This window comes from Pan troglodytes, chromosome 12, assembly GCF_028858775.2.
Source record: "Pan troglodytes isolate AG18354 chromosome 12, NHGRI_mPanTro3-v2.0_pri, whole genome shotgun sequence".
NCBI lineage: Eukaryota > Metazoa > Chordata > Mammalia > Primates > Hominidae > Pan > Pan troglodytes.
Window position 1 is genome coordinate 32,458,571 of NC_072410.2, and position 17,618 is coordinate 32,476,188.

The 17,618-nt window shown below is 54.1% G+C and overlaps 1 protein-coding gene across 1 annotated transcript in view; it reads left to right on the forward strand.

The window, feature by feature from the left end:
* The window catches only part of LOC100614447 (rho GTPase-activating protein 23-like), a 77,719-nt gene that overhangs the window by 19,347 nt on the left and 40,754 nt on the right, over positions 1 to 17,618 (forward strand). Inside the window, 8 exon segments of the mRNA XM_063788890.1 lie at positions 4,349 to 4,666; positions 6,213 to 6,274; positions 6,539 to 6,669; positions 8,820 to 8,941; positions 9,321 to 9,476; positions 12,852 to 12,930; positions 16,914 to 16,987; positions 17,268 to 17,357. Coding sequence (XP_063644960.1) covers positions 4,349 to 4,666; positions 6,213 to 6,274; positions 6,539 to 6,669; positions 8,820 to 8,941; positions 9,321 to 9,476; positions 12,852 to 12,930; positions 16,914 to 16,987; positions 17,268 to 17,357 — 1,032 coding nt within the window.

The window sequence follows — 17,618 nt, forward strand, 5'->3', positions numbered from 1 at the left end:
TTCTGGGGTCTTGGGGGTCCCTGGAAAGAACATAAGCTTTGAAGCAGACAGACTTCGAGTTCCTATCCAGCCACATATCAAGCACATGGCTTTGGGCACCCCACTTACCTTCCCTGAGCCTCACTTTCTGATTTGTACGATGGGAACAATGTTATCCTACCCCAAGGGCTGCTGTGGATTAAGTGAGGGTGAAGTCGAGGCGGGACTGATGCGCCTCCGTGGAGAATGACTAAGGCCTCCCTGCTCGGGAGCCTCTGTGGAGGTTCTGGGGAGTTAGTGGTGAGGGAGCCAGGGCAGCCCTGCCCTCCTGGGGCTCCTGTTGCTCCTGTTGAGCAGAGAGAACGCATGTGGCATCATGGTTCCAAGTGTACAGACTGCCGTGATGCCCAGGTGCAGGGGCAGGTGGGCGTGGGTAGGGAGGTATCCAGAGGCTGAGACACGAAAGGATGAGAAGCCACAAAACTGGGAGACAGTGGAGGGGCCTGACAGGGAGGATGTCTCCTTAGAGGGTCCTGGGGAGAGGTGGGGAGAGGTGTGCTGGGAGCCAGGGCGAGAGGTGGAAGATGAGTTGGGGAATTGGGCGCCTGCCCAGAGTGTGGGGCCTTCATACCCAGAAAGAGCCTATCCAGGGTTTTATTTTATTTTATTTTATTTTATTTTATTTTATTTTATTTATTTTATTTTATTTTATTTTATCTATTTTTGAGACGGAGTTTCACTCTGTTGCCCAGGCTGGAGTGCAGTGGTACGATCTCAGCTCACTGCAACCTCCACCCCCCGGGTTCAAGCAATTCTCGAGCCTCAGCCTCCTGGGTAGCTAGGACTACAGGCGCCTGCTACCACACCCAGCTAATTTTTGTAGTTTTAGTAGAGACTGGGTTTCACTATGTTGGCCAGGCTGGTCTCGAACTCCTGACCTCAAGTGATCTGCCTGCCTTGGCCTCCCAAAGTGCTTGGATTACAGGCGTGAGCCACCGTGCCCGGCTCTGTCCAGGGTTTTAAATGTGGGCTGGGGCTGGCAGGAGACTGGGGTTATGTCTGTGACAGGAGGAGCCAATCCCATTGCCCTTGTCCAGGTGAGTGAGGGTGGGGGCCCCGACCCAAGGCAGTGGTGTGGGGCTGGGTGGAGCGGACACTTTAGAGAGAGATTCCATGGGAAGGACGGGCAGGGCTTGCCGGCTGCTGGGAGGTATGGAAGGAGGAGGAGGCGATAAGGTTCCTGGATTCCTGGCTTGGGCTGAGGGAGGGTGGTGGGTGGTGGGACCCTCCCTGGGCCATGGCACACTGGAGGAGCAGGTTTGGGGAGAGGAAGCCAAGTGGCTCCACTTGGGCTATGTGAGTCTGAGGGCCCTGGGACAGACCCCAGTGGAGATGTCCTGGGGACAGAGGCTCTGAGGGCGTGTTACTAGAGGGAGGCCCACCTGGGGATGGCCTTTGTCTGTCAGCACCCACGAGTTACATATGCCTCTGTGCAGGGGCTTGAAGGAAGAAGGCAAGAGACCTGGCTGAGCCTTGAGAGAAGTGGGGGGGCCGGGGAGGCCAACAGAGACCAAAAAGAGCCAGCAAGTTGGCAGCGACCCGTGGGGTGGGAGCCATGAGGCAAGGAGGGACCAGCCACGTGCACTGTTCGAGGAGAGCCGCAAGTGGGCCAGCCCTTCCAGTCTAACCTGTGAGCCACATGAAGGGTCCTTGTGAGGGTGGCTGGCTCCCCCTGCTGGGGAGCCTGACCCTCAGCTCCTGGGGGCCCTGAGCCCAGTTCAGGGACAGGAGCTGTCCCCTTCCTGCTCACTGGCCAGTTCTGGAGGACCAGGCCTCCACTCCCTTGCTGGCGAAAACCCGATGTCACTTGTGCCTTTGGTGCCGTGGCCTGGACGTTAGAGGAGAGTCTTCAAGTCAGCCTCAGGCCCTTGGTCCACCCAGGCCGTGAGCACCCTCTCTGTGCTCCCTCCCAGCCCCAGCCTCTTTCAGAGACATGGACTGTCAGGCAGAGGAGGGAAAGGGACAGTGACTTGTCCCCGCAGCCTCAGCCCCAGCATGGGAGCTGCACGCAGCCTTGGTGACCAACTCCCTCACTCATTTACCAGCCAGAGACACTGAGGCCTGGGAGTGTGGTTGACTTGTCCTAGGTCATGCCGCTGGTTTAGCCTCAGAGAGGTGCCCTTGTCACCACCTCACTGTCACATTAAAATTCTCCCTGGAGGGCTCTGCTGTCTCCTACTCTGAATGTCCCTGTCTCCCTCCAGCAGTTCTGTGATGAACAGGGCTCACAGCTCAGGATCCACATGATGGGAGGCCAGATGTGGGCTGTGCCCATCTGCCAGCCACGGGATCTCTTTGTCTGGTTTGTTCGGAGAGCTGAGGCCTGTGCTGGATGTGGAGCCACCAGCCAGCAGAGAGGAGCTCTTGGTCTGATGGGAGATGGAGCTCCTGCCCTCAGGGTGCTCCAAGGATCATTAATTCATTTATTCAGCAAATATTGATGAGCGCTTGCATGCTGCTGTAGGTCCTGGGATATGGAAATGAGAGGACGGACAAGCTCCCTGTCCCCAGGACAGCCTGAGGCTGCAGTAAGTTCTTGGAAAGGATCAAGCTGATCAGAAGCGGGAGCTGCATTGAGGGAAAAATATGGCCAGAGAAGGCCTCGCTGAGGAGGTGACATTGGTGATGCTGGAGTTCAGATCTGAAGGGGAAGAAGGAAGCAGCCACATATAGAAGTGAGGGAGGGGGGCTTAGGCAGAAGGAACAGCAAGCAGAGAGGCCCTGAGAAAAGAAAGGCTTGGCTCGCTCACCTGCAAGGGCCCCCTGGCTTGACATAGTGAGAAAGGTGTGAAGATGAATTTGGAGAAAGGCAGGGACAGACCACAGGAGACTTTAGATTTGATTCTGAGGGCTATGGGATCTCTTGAGAGGATGCTGAGCAGGGGAGAGATGTGATCTCCTTTTCATTCTAACATGATCGCTGCAGCTGCTGCTGGAGAATGGATGCAGGAGCAAGAAGAGACTGGGAAGGTCTGTGCATCCTCCAAGCAAGAGGCGTTGATGGCATGGAAAGATGTCTTTCCTCTGGCAGGAAAGACAGAGACAGGGGATGTTTTGGAGGCAGAACAGTTGTGACTTCCTGATGGATGGGATGTCAAGGGCGAGGAAAAGGGAGGAGTCAAGGGCAGCTCCCAGGTTTCTGGACAACTGGATGGATTGACTGAGCTGGAAAAGATGGGGGTAGAGAGTGGAGAAGAGGTTTGATGGTAAGAAATCACATGGCCTGGCAAGTATTGTGCAAAGTGCCCATGGGACCTGCAAATGAAGACACTGAGCAGGGTGGGGGTGCCGGGCTGTGGCTGGGGGAGATGCTGGGCTCGGGAATGGCCATCAGCAGATGGACCTGGTTTAAAGGCATGGCACAGGTGACATCCTTGAGGGAGGTGTGCAGGGAGAGGAGAGGAGGGGAGAGTCAGGACAAAGTTCTGGAGCTCCGCCTCCTTTAGGGCGGGGTCTGTTACCCTCCGCTCTGCTGACATTTTGAGCCAGATAATTCCTTGTTGGGGGAGGCTGTCCTGTGCATTGCGCAATGTTTAGCCGCATCCCTCAGATGCCATAGCACACCCTCCAGCTCCCTCCACACAAATGTCCCGTGGGGACGAGTCTCCTGGCTGTCTAACTACAGGTGTAGAGGGTGGGGGAGGGGAAGTAGAGAAGACTAGGAAGGAGCCAGTGGCATTAGGAAGAAAGCCGGGAACGTGGGGTCTCAGGTGCCGAGATGGGGTCTGGAGAGGGAAGGAGGGGCTGGCTGTGTCAGATGCCGCCAAGGGGTTAAGGCAAGTTGGGGAGAAGCAGCCATTGGCTTTGGCCACATGGCGGTTCTGGGTGTCCCTGAGAGGAGCTTCTGGGCAAGTGGAGTCTTGGGTGGGCGGCAGGAAAGTGGGGAGAACGACCCTCTAAGAGTGCGGACAGCTTCTGAGCAGGTTTGCTGGGATGAGGGGCAGCCTGGGGAGGGGCGTGGGCTGGGAATGGCTTCCCGAGGATTTCATGTACGGAGGGCCATGCTGGGTGTCTGAGCATTGCCACCGCTCGGTGAGTGTTGATGCTGGTGTTTAGAGGGGGAGAGGGTTGGGGTCTGCTGGCGGGCTTTAGGGTGATGGGTAGGGGTGTCTAGGCAGGCGAGGGACTGAGAAAGCATTGGTGGGCTGTGGGCAGGAGGCTGCCCAGGTCTAGCCAGGTGGAGCAGGGGGCTCCTTGTAGGCAGCGTGGGGTCCATCCCCTGGCTGTCCTCTGTCTGCTACTGTGAGAGCAGTGGGCAGAACTGACCTCTCACCACTCCTGTTTCCCCCAACCCCGTGTCTCCCTGCAGAAAGCGGGCAGCAGCCTGCGCCAGTGGAAGTGGGTGTACGCCGCGCTGCTGGCTCGCTCGCTCTCGCTGAGCAAGGAGCGGCGGGAGCCCGGGCCGGTGGCGGCGGGGGCTGCGGCGGCTGGCGCAGGTGAGGATGAGGCGGCGCCCGTCTGCATCGGCTCCTGCCTCGTGGACATCTCCTACAGCAAGACCAAGAGGAGGCACGTGTTCCGGCTGACCACCGCTGACTTCTGTGAATATCTCTTTCAGGCTGAGGACCGGGATGGCATGCTGGGCTGGATCAGAGCGATCCGGGAGAACAGCAGGGCCGAGGGCGAGGTGAGGGCCCGGCCAGCCCGGCGGCCACAGAGGGCGGGCGGGGTGGCCTCTCACCGGCTGTGGACCTGGGATGTCCGCTCTGAGCCTCACTTCCCTCTGCTAGAAAGGGGGGCTGACAGGAGTGCACCTCGTGATTGTGTCCCCCTAGGTTTCGGGGTGACGAGGGTGCAAGGGCAGGGCTCACGGAGGACCTGGCGTCCTCGGGTGCGGGGACCGGCAGTCACCATCCTGACCCTAATGATGACAGGGATTATTGTGACTGTGTTAGGATCGCCTTGAGCAGGCTCTGATGTGGAGTGGTCAGCTCCAGGCCAGTCTCAGCTTTTCTCAGCAGGCGAGGAAGACAGGGGCCTCCTATGGAGTGTGTTAGGGCATGAGTGTCCCCACACCAGAACTGCACTGGGCTGGCCTGTCTGCAGGAGGATGACCACATTGACCTTGTGAGGAGGCTGAGAGGCTTGGCCTTTGGCCACAGGTGGGCAGGGTTGGAGCCAAGGGCCTCGGCAGGGATTTTGGGATAATTTTTTTTTTTTTTTTTTTTTGAGACAGAGTCTCGCTCTGCTGTCCAGGCTGGAGTGCAGTGGCACGATCTCAGCTCACTGCAACCTCCGCCTCCCAGGTTCACGTGATTCTCCTGCCTTAGCCTCCTGAGTAGCCGAGACTATAGGCACATGCCACCATGCCTGGCTAATTTTTTTTTAATAGAGACGGGGTTTCACTGTGTTAGCCAGGATGGTCTTGATCTCCTGACCTCATGATCCTCCCACCTCAGCCTCCCAAAGTGCTGGGATTACAGGTGTGAGCCACTGCGCCCAGCTGAAGAATTTTTTTTTAATGGCGCCCATTGCGGTCAGCCGTAGCTACACTCCAGGGGCCTAGGTAGGGATTCCTCCCTGTTTACTTCTTTGGCCAGGAGCCTGCACAGAAGTGCCTTGAGACACCCACACAAAGTCATGTGGGCGTCCCGGGCCTGGGGTCTCTGCCAAGAGGGCAGTGGGCCTGGGCCTGCTCTGGCCGTGGGAGGGGGCGCTAGTGCATGGCCTCTTGCTGAGGACACATCCTCTCGCTGACCAGGCTCTGCTCTCCCGGGAACAGCTTTCCCCACTGCAGGGAGGAAGGCACCTGGAATTTGAGCCTCCTCCTCTGGGGGCCTGGCTTGGCTGTCTCCAACAAGGCTTAGTCAGGGGGGTTCCAAGTCACATCACTATGGCAGTAGCAGTCCCTCCTGGGGCACCTCCTCCATGCCTGCTCAGCATCTGCCAGGAAAGTGGCGAGTGCTGCATGATTCTGCACCCAGCCCTGAGCCTTCCCTTTTAGCCACCCATGTTTATTACTGAGGAGACTGAGGCTCAGAGAGGCTAAGAGGCTTCCCCAAGGCCTCAGCTGGTGAGAGGGTGCTGGGGAGTCCAGGCCTGGTCTTTCTCACTCCAGGGTCTGGGCTGTCCACCTGGCAGGTGGACAAGAGGGGAAGCAGGGCTAGGGATGAACCCGGGGGTGGGCTGGCTGTGGGCACTGACATGATCCGCTCTCTCCTCTCCTGCTTCAGGACCCCGGCTGTGCCAACCAAGCTCTGATCAGCAAGAAGCTTAATGATTATCGCAAAGTGAGGTGAGGCCTAGCCCTCATGGAGCAGTCTCCTCTGTGGGGGTGGTAGGGGGCTGAAGGCAGAGGATGTCTTCCTGGACCACCTCCAGGGCTGCCCTCTGCTGGGGGAAGGGGTATCCAGGGTATCCAGGGTCTCCAGGCTGCAGTTTGGCATGGAGGCATTGCCTCAGGGTGGAGGGGATGTCCCGAGGGGCAGGAGGCCAGGGTGGGTGGCCTGCTTGGCCACCCCAAGTGAAGACCTCTCCTCTCCCCCTTTTTCCTACACAGCCATAGCTCTGGGCCCAAAGCTGATTCCTCCCCCAAAGGCTCTTGCGGCCTGGGGGTCCTCAAGTCTGAGTTCCTCAAGCAGAGTGCGGCACGTGGCCTCAGGACTCAGGACCTGCCCGCAGGGAGCAAGGGTAGGAAGGTGGCCACTGAGACAGGGTGGTGTGTTGGGGAAGAGGGCATGGAGAGGGGAGGGCATGTGTGTGTGTGTTGGGCTGTGTCTGCTCGTGTGTGCCTGACTGTGTGCCAGGGTTACCGGTATGTCTGTCTGCGTGTGCATGCCTGTGAGGGTCTGGGGGCTCTCAGGGTCTTGGGGTGGAAGGGCCTGGAGCCTGATTCCCCTCCCTGACATCCCTGCTGGGTGGTCCTCTAATCTTTGCTGGTGTCTCTGCAGGGATGAGAGGCCCACCCTTTCCAAGAGCAACCTTTCCCATTTCCCTCACCTTTGGCTATTAGAAAGTTCTTACCTGGCTGGGCAAGGTGGCTCACACCTGTAATCCCAGCACTTTGGGAGGCCAAGACAGGCAGATCACCTGAGGTCAGGAGTTCAAGACCAGCCTGACCAACATGGCGAAACCCCAACTCTACTAAAAATACAAAAGGCCGGGCTTGGTGGCTCACGCCTGTAATCCCAGCACTTTGGGAGGCCGAGGCGGGTGGATCACAAGGTCAGGAGATCGAGACCATCCTGGCTAACAAGGTGAAACCCCATCTCTACTAAAAAACACAAAAAATTAGCTGGGTGTGGTGGCAGGCACCTGTAGTCCCAGCTACTCAGGAGGCTGAGGCAGGAGAATGGCATGAACCTGGGAGGCGGAGCTTGCATTGAGCCAAGATCGCGCCACTGCACTCTAGCCTGGGTGACAGAGCAAGACTCCGTCTCAAAAAAAAAAAAAATACAATAGAAGTACCCGGGCGTGGTGGTGTGCGCCTGTAATCCCAACTACTTGGGAGGTTGAGACACGAGAATCACTTGAGCCTGGGAGGTGGAGGTTGCAGTGAGCCGAGATCACACCACTGCACTCCATTCTGGGTGACAGAGCGAGACCCTGTCTCAAAAAAAAAATAAATAAATAAATAAATAAAAGAAAGTTGTTCCCTTGGGCCAGCAGGCATGGTGGCTGACACCTATAATCCCAGCATCATTTTGGGAGGCTGAGGCTGGAGGATTTCTTGAGGCCAGGAGTTTGAGACCAGCCTGGGTAACATAGCAAGGTCCTATCCCTACAAAATATTTTTTTATATATTATTTATTTATTTAGAGACAGAGTCTTGTTCTGTCACTCAGGCTGGAGTGCAATGGCATGATCTCAGCTCATCGCAACTTCCACCTCTTGGGTTAAAGCGATTCTTGTGCCTCAGCCCCCCTAGTAACTGGGATTACAGGCATGCGCCACCCCGCCCGGCTAATTTTTTTTTTTTTTTTTTGAGACAGAGTCTTGCTCTGTTGCCCAGGCTGGAGTGCAGTGGTGTGTTCTCGGCTCACTGAAAGCTCCGCCTCCTGGGTTCGTGCCGTTCTCCTGCCTCAGCCTCCTGAGTAGCTGGGACTACAGGTGCCCTACACCACATCTGGCTAATTTTTTTGTATTTTTAGCAGAGACGGGGTTTCACCGTGTTAGCCAGGATGGTCTCGATCTCCTGACATTGTGATCCGCCTGCCTCGGCCTCCCATAGTGCTGGGATTACAGGCGTAAGCCACCGCACCCAGCCCACACCCAGCTAATTTTTGTATGTTTAGTAGAGACAGGGTTTTGCCATGTTGGCCAGCTGGTCTCGAACTCCTGGCCTCATGTGGTCCTGCCGGCCTCAGCTTCCCAAAGTGCTGGGATTATAAGCATAAGCCACTGTGCCTGGCAAAAAAATTTTTTTTAATTAGCCAGGTGTGGTGGTATGAGCTTATAGTCCCATCCACTCGGGAGGCTGGGGAGGGAAGATTGCTTGAGCCCAGGAATTTGAGGCTGCATTGAGCTATCATCATACCACTGCACTACAGCCTGAGCGACAGAGACCCTGTCTCTAAAGAAACAAAGTTCTATGGCTTCCGCCTTGTAGCTTTGGCCCACGAGCCACACAGAAATCCTTGCATTGCTGTGGGCCTCTCCTTTGGGGTAAGCATCCTCCCCTTCAGGCCTTCTCTCTTGCCATACAATGTCCCATCAGCCCTGGGCATCTGGTTTCTTCTCTGATGGAATCCCCATACGTCCAAATGTGTGAATGTGGCAGTGAATGTGTGCGACCCTCCTGGATACTCCAGCTCACTCTGCCTCTGTCTCCCCCACTTCAGATGACACTGCTGCAGCCCCCAAAACCCCCTGGGGCATCAACATCATCAAGAAAAATAAGAAGGCTGCCCCAAGGGCATTTGGGGTCAGGCTGGAGGAGTGCCAGCCAGCCACGGAGAACCAGGTGGGTCTCTGCCACACGCCAGAGCAGGCCCGGCAGGGGGAGACCAAGGCACAGAGGATCAGAGCAGCAAGGGACATGGAACAAGCTCTCCACCTCATTGTACAAACACAGCTGGGAAAACAACCCAGAGAGGGGAAGGTCCCCGCCTGCCCTGGGCCTCCCAGGGAGGGAGCAGCAGGGCTGAGGCTGAGCCCGGCTCCTTCTCAGACCATGGCGAGGCTTTGGTGTCATTTGTAGCTCCCAGACTGGAGGCAGCAAGGGCCTTTTGTTCCCCCCAAGGGTTCCTGGCAGCAGCTCTGGGCCTTGCATTGTCCCCTTCTTGGCCTCCCCAGCTCCTGTGGCCCCTGTCCCCCCTAACACCCCTCCCCTGTGTCCTCAGCATGTCCCCTTAATCGTGGCTGCATGCTGTCACATTGTGGAGGCACGAGGGCTGGAGTCCACAGGCTTTTACCGAGTGCCTGGCAACAATGCAGTGCTGTCCAGCCTACAGGAGCAGCTCAACCATGGGCCTGGTGACATCAACCAGCAGGATGAGGTGGGTGAAGCTGGGGGGTCTGTGGAAGGGGGGCTGAGATGGTGTGTGGGTGGTGCTCCGCTTGGAGAGTTCTGTGGTCTATTGTGTTGCATGCATTGTGCCCTATGACATGCCCGGCATTGGTCCAGAACACCAAGATGGGCAAGATGGCAACTGCCCCCGCTGGCCAGCCTGGGGATGGGCATCACCGCAGGCTGAAGCTGACCAAGTAAATGCAGTCATGGCCTGGGGAGCTCTGAGGCAGAGGCTCACAAATGGCAGTTTTGTCCGAGTGTTTAGGATGAGTAGAGTTCACCAAAGGCCGGTGAAAGCCAGGTGAGGGCATTCCAGGCAGCAGAATGGCCTGCGCAATGGTGTAGACGCGAAAAGTGTGCCAGGAGTCAACCAGCTTTCTCTGTAGAAGGCAGAGAGTAAATATTTTCTGCTGTAGTTTGCTCTGTTGCATTCCCCCCTTCTCTTCCTCCTCCTTCTCTTCCTAATCCTTTAACAACGTAAAAACCATACTTAGCTCAAGGGCCATCCAAAAGAAGGCTGTGGCTAGATATTGCCTACAGATCATGTTTTACAAACTGCTGGCTTAGAAAAAGGGAATATATGATGTTTTCTAGAATGGCCAGCCATTTGGGTGGCTGCAACATGGAAAGAGAAGTGGTTGATCAGGCGAGATGAGACCAGCCTGTGAAGGAATCTGCAATCACACTTAAGTGTTTCCAGTAGGGCCGGCGATTCTCAAAGGGTGTTCCCAGAGTCCTAGGGTTCCCCAGAGGGGCCTTGGGAGGCCAGGGTCAGGTCAGGACCCTGTGTCCTTGCTGGAGCAACCCTACTTTGCCCTGTCTGTTGTACTGGGTTTTCACGTATAATTTTATTTGCCCAAAGGGGCTCTGATAAAAAATATATTTTGGAAAACCATGAACATGGGCAGTGATGTCCCATGAGTTACACACGTGAAGGCTCATGGAATACACAAGTCTTCCTGTCCTTGGAGAATGAGGAGCTGAGACAAGTGTGTGTGAAATTGTGGACAGGAGAAAAAGATGATCTCTCATCAGGGACCATACTGTGATGAGGAAGGACAGGGTGCTCAGGCTGGAGCAGGTGGTGGCTGGAGGATTTGAGTATTGGAGGAATGAATAGGAGGGGGCAGGTGGACAGGAAGCCCTTCGGGGTGTGAGACGATGGCATTTTCCAAAACCCCAGCAAGGGCCAGGGAGGGCTTGAGGGTTAGGACAGAGAGTGGATCTATCTCCTGGGCTTGAAGGTGGGGAGGGTGAGGCCCCAGGGGGACAGAGAGGGCATTTGATGGCTTCACTGAAGACTTTGACCTTGATCTGATGGACAGTAGGGAGCTTTTGATGGTTCTTAAGCTGGGGAGGCATCGTGAGTACAAAGTTCAAGAAAGAGTAATGCTCCTGCTCATGTCCATTGGATACGAATGCGGAGGGCAGGGGTCTGGGGAGAAGTCACTGATCTATGGAAGCACTATGTGTCGGGAGGACTTGGTGGTCCCGGGGGAAGGGGGAGGATGGGAGCAACCCTAAGAGTTGGCTGCATGAGAGGGAGGAAGGAGGGGTGAGGAAGAGCCGCATGTTTGAGCTGGGGCTGGTGGTATCTTCCCCTGGCAGAAACCAGGGAGTAGGGCAGTGTGAGGAGAGGTGGAAGGGAGGGGCCGTCTCAGGGAGTGGCTCCATTGGATTTGGGGTATGGAAAGTCCCTTGCATGGGGCGAGGGCATAAACAGGCGCTAGATTGAGCATGGACTAGAGAGTGGCATGGGTCCTGCTGCAGCTGGGGCATGGGATGACCAAGGGTGGGCCACAGAACAGCAGGGGCCACGTGCTGAGTGGGACAGAAGGAGAGGACCGCCGGTGACGCTGGGGTGAGGGCAGACACTTCACTCTGGAGAAGCCAGGAAGCACTGGCCAGGGCATTGGGTTTGGCAGCTGGGAGATGAGAGGAGCTCACACCTGAGAGCCAGGAGGTAACGGAGTCGGGTGGGCAGGAGCCGCACTGGGTGTGTGTGAGATGAGGGGGCCATGCTGGCAGGCAACTGGTCCAAGCCAGGGCCAATATACAAGGTATATTGGGTGTGTTGTTTTGTCTTGGATATCATTGTGTCATTTGTTGTGGGTCGTGCTGGGAGTAAGTGTAGTGGGGGATGAATCTAACCCCTGGTGAGCCTGTGGGGAGTGTATTGTTTATGGGATTGTCTGTCATTAAGCTGTGGATCCATTGTAATGAGTGTGTGTACTGCTGTGCTGTGTCTCTTTGTTGGGGGTATTAGGTCGCTTTCTGGGCCTGAGTTATTCTGAGCCATTCCCAGCGAGGCGGCTGTGCCCGACTTGGTTGCAATGTGGGGTGATGTTGCCCCCTGGAGGACAGAAGGGACAACGACCCGGCCGTTAGTTCTTGTACTCAACAACCATTTATTTTAGAGTAGGGTTTCTCAACCTCAGTGGACATTTTGGGAAGAACAATTATTTGTTGTGTGGGGTTGCCCTGTGCACTGGAGGAAATTTGGAATCATCCCTGGCCTCGATCCACTAGATGCAAGTGTCACCTCCCAGTTGGGAAAATCAAAATGGCTCCAGACATTGTCAAATGTCCTCTGGGGGTGGAGTGGGAGTTTGGGGGACAAAATTGCCTCCTTCTGTTAGAACTACTGATTTAGGGCCATGTAAGTATCAGATTAACTGTCCTAGCTAGGTGATAGGAGCACAGTGGGAAATGAGACAGACAGGATCCTGGCTCCTCCTGGAGCTTACAGTCCTGCAGGGAGACAGGCATGAACATAGAAACAAAAGCAGAAAATAATGACAAATTGGGTTAAGCGCCATGAAGGAAACAAAATCAGGGCTGGGGTGCAGGTGCCAGGGCAGTGGTGAAGGTGGCTGCTTTAGCTATGAGGGTCAGAGAAGGCCTCTTTGAAGAGCGACTTTTAGGTGGGGATGAGGAGCCAGTTGTGTGGAGGCGGGGAGGAAAGTTCTGGTTGAGGGAACCAGCACATGCAGAGGACCTGAGACAGGAAGGAGCTGGCATGAAAGACTGCTGTGTCACGGATGCTTAAACTGTGTCCAGTGGAGGCAGCAGCTGCCACTCACTGTGTCCCCACAGTGCCTGGGACTTTCTGTGAATGGGGAGGTGTTGGAGCCCACGCACTGGCAGGAGCGGGGAGGGGCTGGGGTCAAGTGTGAGTGTGGGCACAGGACCTCTCTGGGGACTCAGTTCTGCTGCCACCATCCTGATGAGTAGAGAGCTTAGTCTAAGTGGGTCCCAGGGAGGGCCTGGTGGGCTTGATTGGGCTCTGGGGTGAATGATCATGGAGGCATGGGCATTGGGCTAGGCCTGCCTGTGGCCTGACATCTGACTCCTCCCCCAGCGCTGGCAAGACCTCAATGTGATCAACAGCCTGCTCAAGTCCTTATTCCGAAAGCTGCCTGAGCCTCTTTTCACTGCTGGTGAGTAGGAGGTGGAAGTGGGGGTGGGGAGGGGACACCAGTCTGTGCCGCACCCTGACCACTACTTTTGCATTTGGTTTGTTGGTTTTACTCTTTTATTTATTTATTTATTTTGGAGACAGTCTTGCTCTGTCGCCCAGGCTGGAGTGCAGTGGCGCAATCACGGCTCATTGCAGCCTCAAGCTACTGGGCTCAAGCGATCCTCCCACCTCAGCCTCCTGAGTAGCTGAGACAGCAGGTGAACACCACCACACTCAGCTAATTTAAAAGTTTTTTTCAGAGATGGGGGGAGTTTCTCACTATGTTGCTCAGACTGGTGTTGCACTCTTGGTCTCAAGCAATCCTCCTGCCTGCCCCAGCCCCACAAAATGCTGGGATTACAGGCATGAGCCACCACGCTGGCTTTTTTTTTTCTTTAACACAAAAGCTTATTAAAAAAAACATAGATTGTACAGATGTGAATAAAAACAGCACAGGACCCTGTGAATCTCCTCCTCCCTTTCACGGGAGGTTGTGGCTAACACTTTCTGAGCATCAGTGTGTGCCAAGCACAACTCCCTACAGCAACTCCATGAGGAAGGTGCTATTGTCTTCCCTCTACAGATGAGGAAACCAAGGCTCAGAGAGGTTTAATGCCTTGCCCAAGGTCACACAGGTTGTAAATGGCAGAGCCAGGATTCCACCCCAGGCGTCGGGCTCCGATGGGCTTTGGCCGTTTGCTGAACTGCTTATTCACAATCTGTTGTGTTTCTCTCCTGGCCCTCTTATATGCATGGCAGAGATACACACTTGCCTGCGTGGGGTTTGGAGTTGGGTGGGTTCAGGGGTGTGCTGGCAGATGTTTAACATCTGTTATTGGAGAAAAAAAGCCCTAATGCCTAGTGTTTTCCAGCTTCCATGGTGTAAATACTCCTACCATGGTTTATTTCAAGCCACCAACATGATGTCACCAACATGGAATTGGGAAGAGAGGCACACAGTCGCTCTCAGGAGCTGGTGTGAGCGGACTCCAGCACACCGCTGGTTGAGTTGTTTTTAACAAAAGCAGAGTTGTAATTCTGAGATTCATTCGTGTCAGTGCAGAGAGCTCTACCTCATTCTTCTTTTAAATCAGCCACATAGAATTTCATGGTTTGAATAGACTATAATTTCTTTAAGTACTCCTCTATTGATGGATATTTAGCTTGTCTTCAAATGTTTGCTATCACAAAACCTGTTGCAATGGCTTTCCTTGAATAAGTCCTTGCACGCCTGGATCTGTGCTCTCTAAGGGGATTCTTAGATGTAGAATTGCTGGGTCAAAGTCCTGGTGAACCTTTCTGAGACCAGTGTCAATTGCACTCTGAGAAAGAGGCCCTGATTTAGACTCCCACTAACAATGTAGGAGTCTGTCTCTCCACATACCCAACAGCATTGGATATTACAACTATTATTGTCATTTGAAGGCCAGGCATGGTGGCTTATGCCTGTGATCCCAGCACTTTGGAAGGCTGAGGCGGGTGGATCACCTGAGGTCAGGAGTTCAAGACCAGCCTGACTGTGGTGAAACCCCATCTCTACTAAAAATACAAAAATTAGCTGGGTGTGGTGGCGGGTGCCTGTAGTCCCAGCTGCTAGGGAGGCTGAGACAGGAGAATTGCTTGATCCCAGGAGGCAGAGGTTGCAGTGAGCGGAGATCGCACCACTGCGCTTCAGCCTGGGTGACAGAGCAAGACTCCATCTCAAAATAAATAAATAAATAAATAAATAATACAATAAAATAAAAATAAAAATACTGTTATTTGACACAGGATCTTGCTCTGTTGCCCAGACTGGAATGCAGTGGCGCAATCATGGCTCACTGCAGCCTCAACCTCCTGGGCTCAAATGATCCTCCCATCTCAGCCTCCTGAGTAGCTGGGACTACAGGTTTGTGCCACTATACCCATCTAATTAAAAAAAAAATTTTTTTTGGTAGAGGCAGGGTCTCACTACGTTGCTCAGGCTGGTCTTCAACTCCTGGTCTAAAGTGATCATCGCTCCTCAGCCTTTCAAAGTGCTAGGATTTTAGGCTTGAGCCACCTCACCCAGACAGCATTAAATATTATTAATATTTTAAACTTTTGCTAATCAGATAAGAGAAATGGTATCTCATTATTGTTTTTATTTTCATTGCCCTCATTACTAGGGAGATTAAATCTTTTTTCATTAGCATATTGGCTGTTTCTATTTTCTCTGTAATTGCTTGATCAGACCATGTGCCCATTTTTCTGTTGGGTTGTTTATCTTTTTCTTATGTTGATTTGTGGGAGAAAAGCTCTTTGTGTTTTACACATATTAACCCTTTGTTAGTTTTTGCAAATATTTGCTTTGGCCTGCCATTTGCCTTTTCACTTTGCAGTATAGAAACTGAAAACAAATTTTTTGTTGTTGTTGTTTTGTTTTGTTTTTTGAGACAGAGTTTCACTCTTGTCGCCCAGGCTGGAGTGCAATGGTGCAATCTCGGCTCACTGCAACTTCTGCCTCCTGGGTTCAAGCGATTCTTCTGCCTCAGTCTCCCGAACAGCTGGGATTACAGGTGCCCACCATCATGCCCAGCTAATTTTTGTATTTTTGGTAGAGACGGGGTTTCACCATGTTGGCCAGGCTGGTCTCAAATTCCTGACCTCAGATGATCCACCCTCCTTGGCCTCCCAAAGTGCTGGGATTACAGGCGTGAGCCACCGCACCCTGCCTAACAATTTTTAATTTTATTTTTATTTAATTTTATTTATTTTTTTGAGACTGAGTCTCACTCTGTCACCCAGGCTGGAGTGCAGTGGTACGATCTCGGCTCATTGCAACCTCGGCCTCCCAGGTTCAAGCCATTCTCCTGTCTCAGACTCCCAAGTAGCTGGGATTACAGGCACCTGCCACCATGCCCAGTTAATTTTTATATTTTTAGTAAAGATGAGGTTTTGCCACATTGGCCAGGCTGGTCTTGAACTCCTGACCTCAAGTGATCAGCTGATGTGTCTCAGCCTTCCAACGTGCTGGGATGACAGACGTAAGCCACCGTGCCTGGCCGAAAACAATTGTTTAAAATGTGACCAAAGCTGTTCATCTTTTCTTCATGGATTCTGCATCTCATGTTTAGGATGGCCTTAGGATTATAAAAATATTTTCTTATTTTTTCCCCAGTGCTTTTATAATTTTCACAATTGGCTCTGCCGTGTGATTGCATCTGTGTATTGTGAGCTAGAAATGATCCCCCCCGCCCCCGATGGTAGCCATTTGTCCCGGGGACATCTGTTGAGGCACCCATCCCTCCCCCCGATTGGAAGTGCTGCCTTTATCATATAATAAATATCCACATGGCCCGCTTCCCCCCTTTCTAGCCTTAACATTGCTCTGCCTTTTCTGCCATGCCAGCCGGCTTCAGCTGTGCCATCCATTCAGGATGTTTCAGTCCCTGGTAGGGCAGATCCTCCCGCGTTACTCTTTCTTTAAAAACTATTCCTGGCTGTCTTTGTGCATTAGCTCATCCAGATGAATTTCAGAATAGGCTTATCATGTTCCATTCTTTAAAGGTCCCCATGGAATTGTTCTGAAGGGAGTTGGGGGAATCCTTGGTCGAGGCTGTCTGAAGCCCCTCCTCCTCTCCAGGTGCCCTTCTCTTCTGACCTGCTGAACCTTGGTGTCCATGTCCTGGAGACAGGGGCATGGACCCCTTTTCTGCGATCAGCATGCACCTCAGGTCGTATTGCCTCCCACATGAACACAGCTGGGCTACCCCAGGTCAGGTGCACACTCGAGTGTAGCTGTGGTGAGTGCAGCTGTGGTGAGTGCAGCTGTGGTAAGTGCAGCTGTGGTGGGTGTGTTCACATACACAAGAGGCTGTTGCCCATGCTGGAGCCCCCGAACTGGAGGAGTTCAAAACACAGCCCTCCCAGCAGGGCCCTCGGCCTGGAGAACAGGGGAAGGTGCTGCCCCTACCTCTCTAAAGAGTCTCTGCTGTGTTCTAGACAAATACAACGACTTTATCGAGGCCAACTGCATTGAGGACGCACGGGAGCAGATGAGGACGCTGCGGAAGCTGGTAAGGAGAGAGAGGTGCTGCCAGGCACAAGGTGGGGCAGCTGCCTGAGCACCTCTGTCCCAGGAGGCAGGGAGTCCGGTGTTGCCCAAGACCCCTGTGGCCTTGCCCTGCTCCACTCAGGGCCTCAGTTTCCCCATCCACACAAGAGAACTGGCGGTTAGAGGATAGGTTCCAGACTCCCTGAGGCATGGTAGTGGGAGATCTTTGGGGCATGGTGGTGACGGGGGACAGGGGCAGGCCCTTACAGCCTGTTCCCATGCCCCTCCTCTCTCCTGCTCAGATCCGGGATCTCCCAGTACACTACTATGAAACGCTCAAATTCCTTGTGGGCCATCTCAAGACCATCGCTGACCACTCTGAGAAAAACAAGGTGGGTAGGAGTCCCGCATGGAGTCTGGGGGAGGCAAGCACGGACTTACTGTGTGGGGGCCCTTAGCACGCACTGAGCTCCTGCAGGTCCAATAACTCAGGCCCCTCTAGGCACGCCCTCCTCCTATGACTGCTCTGTCCCCATCCCGCTCCTACATGCTGGTCAGTGCTTTCCCCCAGAGAGCCATCTCCTGAGTTTCTGAGGGCTTTTCAGAGGCAGGGAACCCCGGCTCCCCGTGTCCGATGCATTGCCATCCTCCGA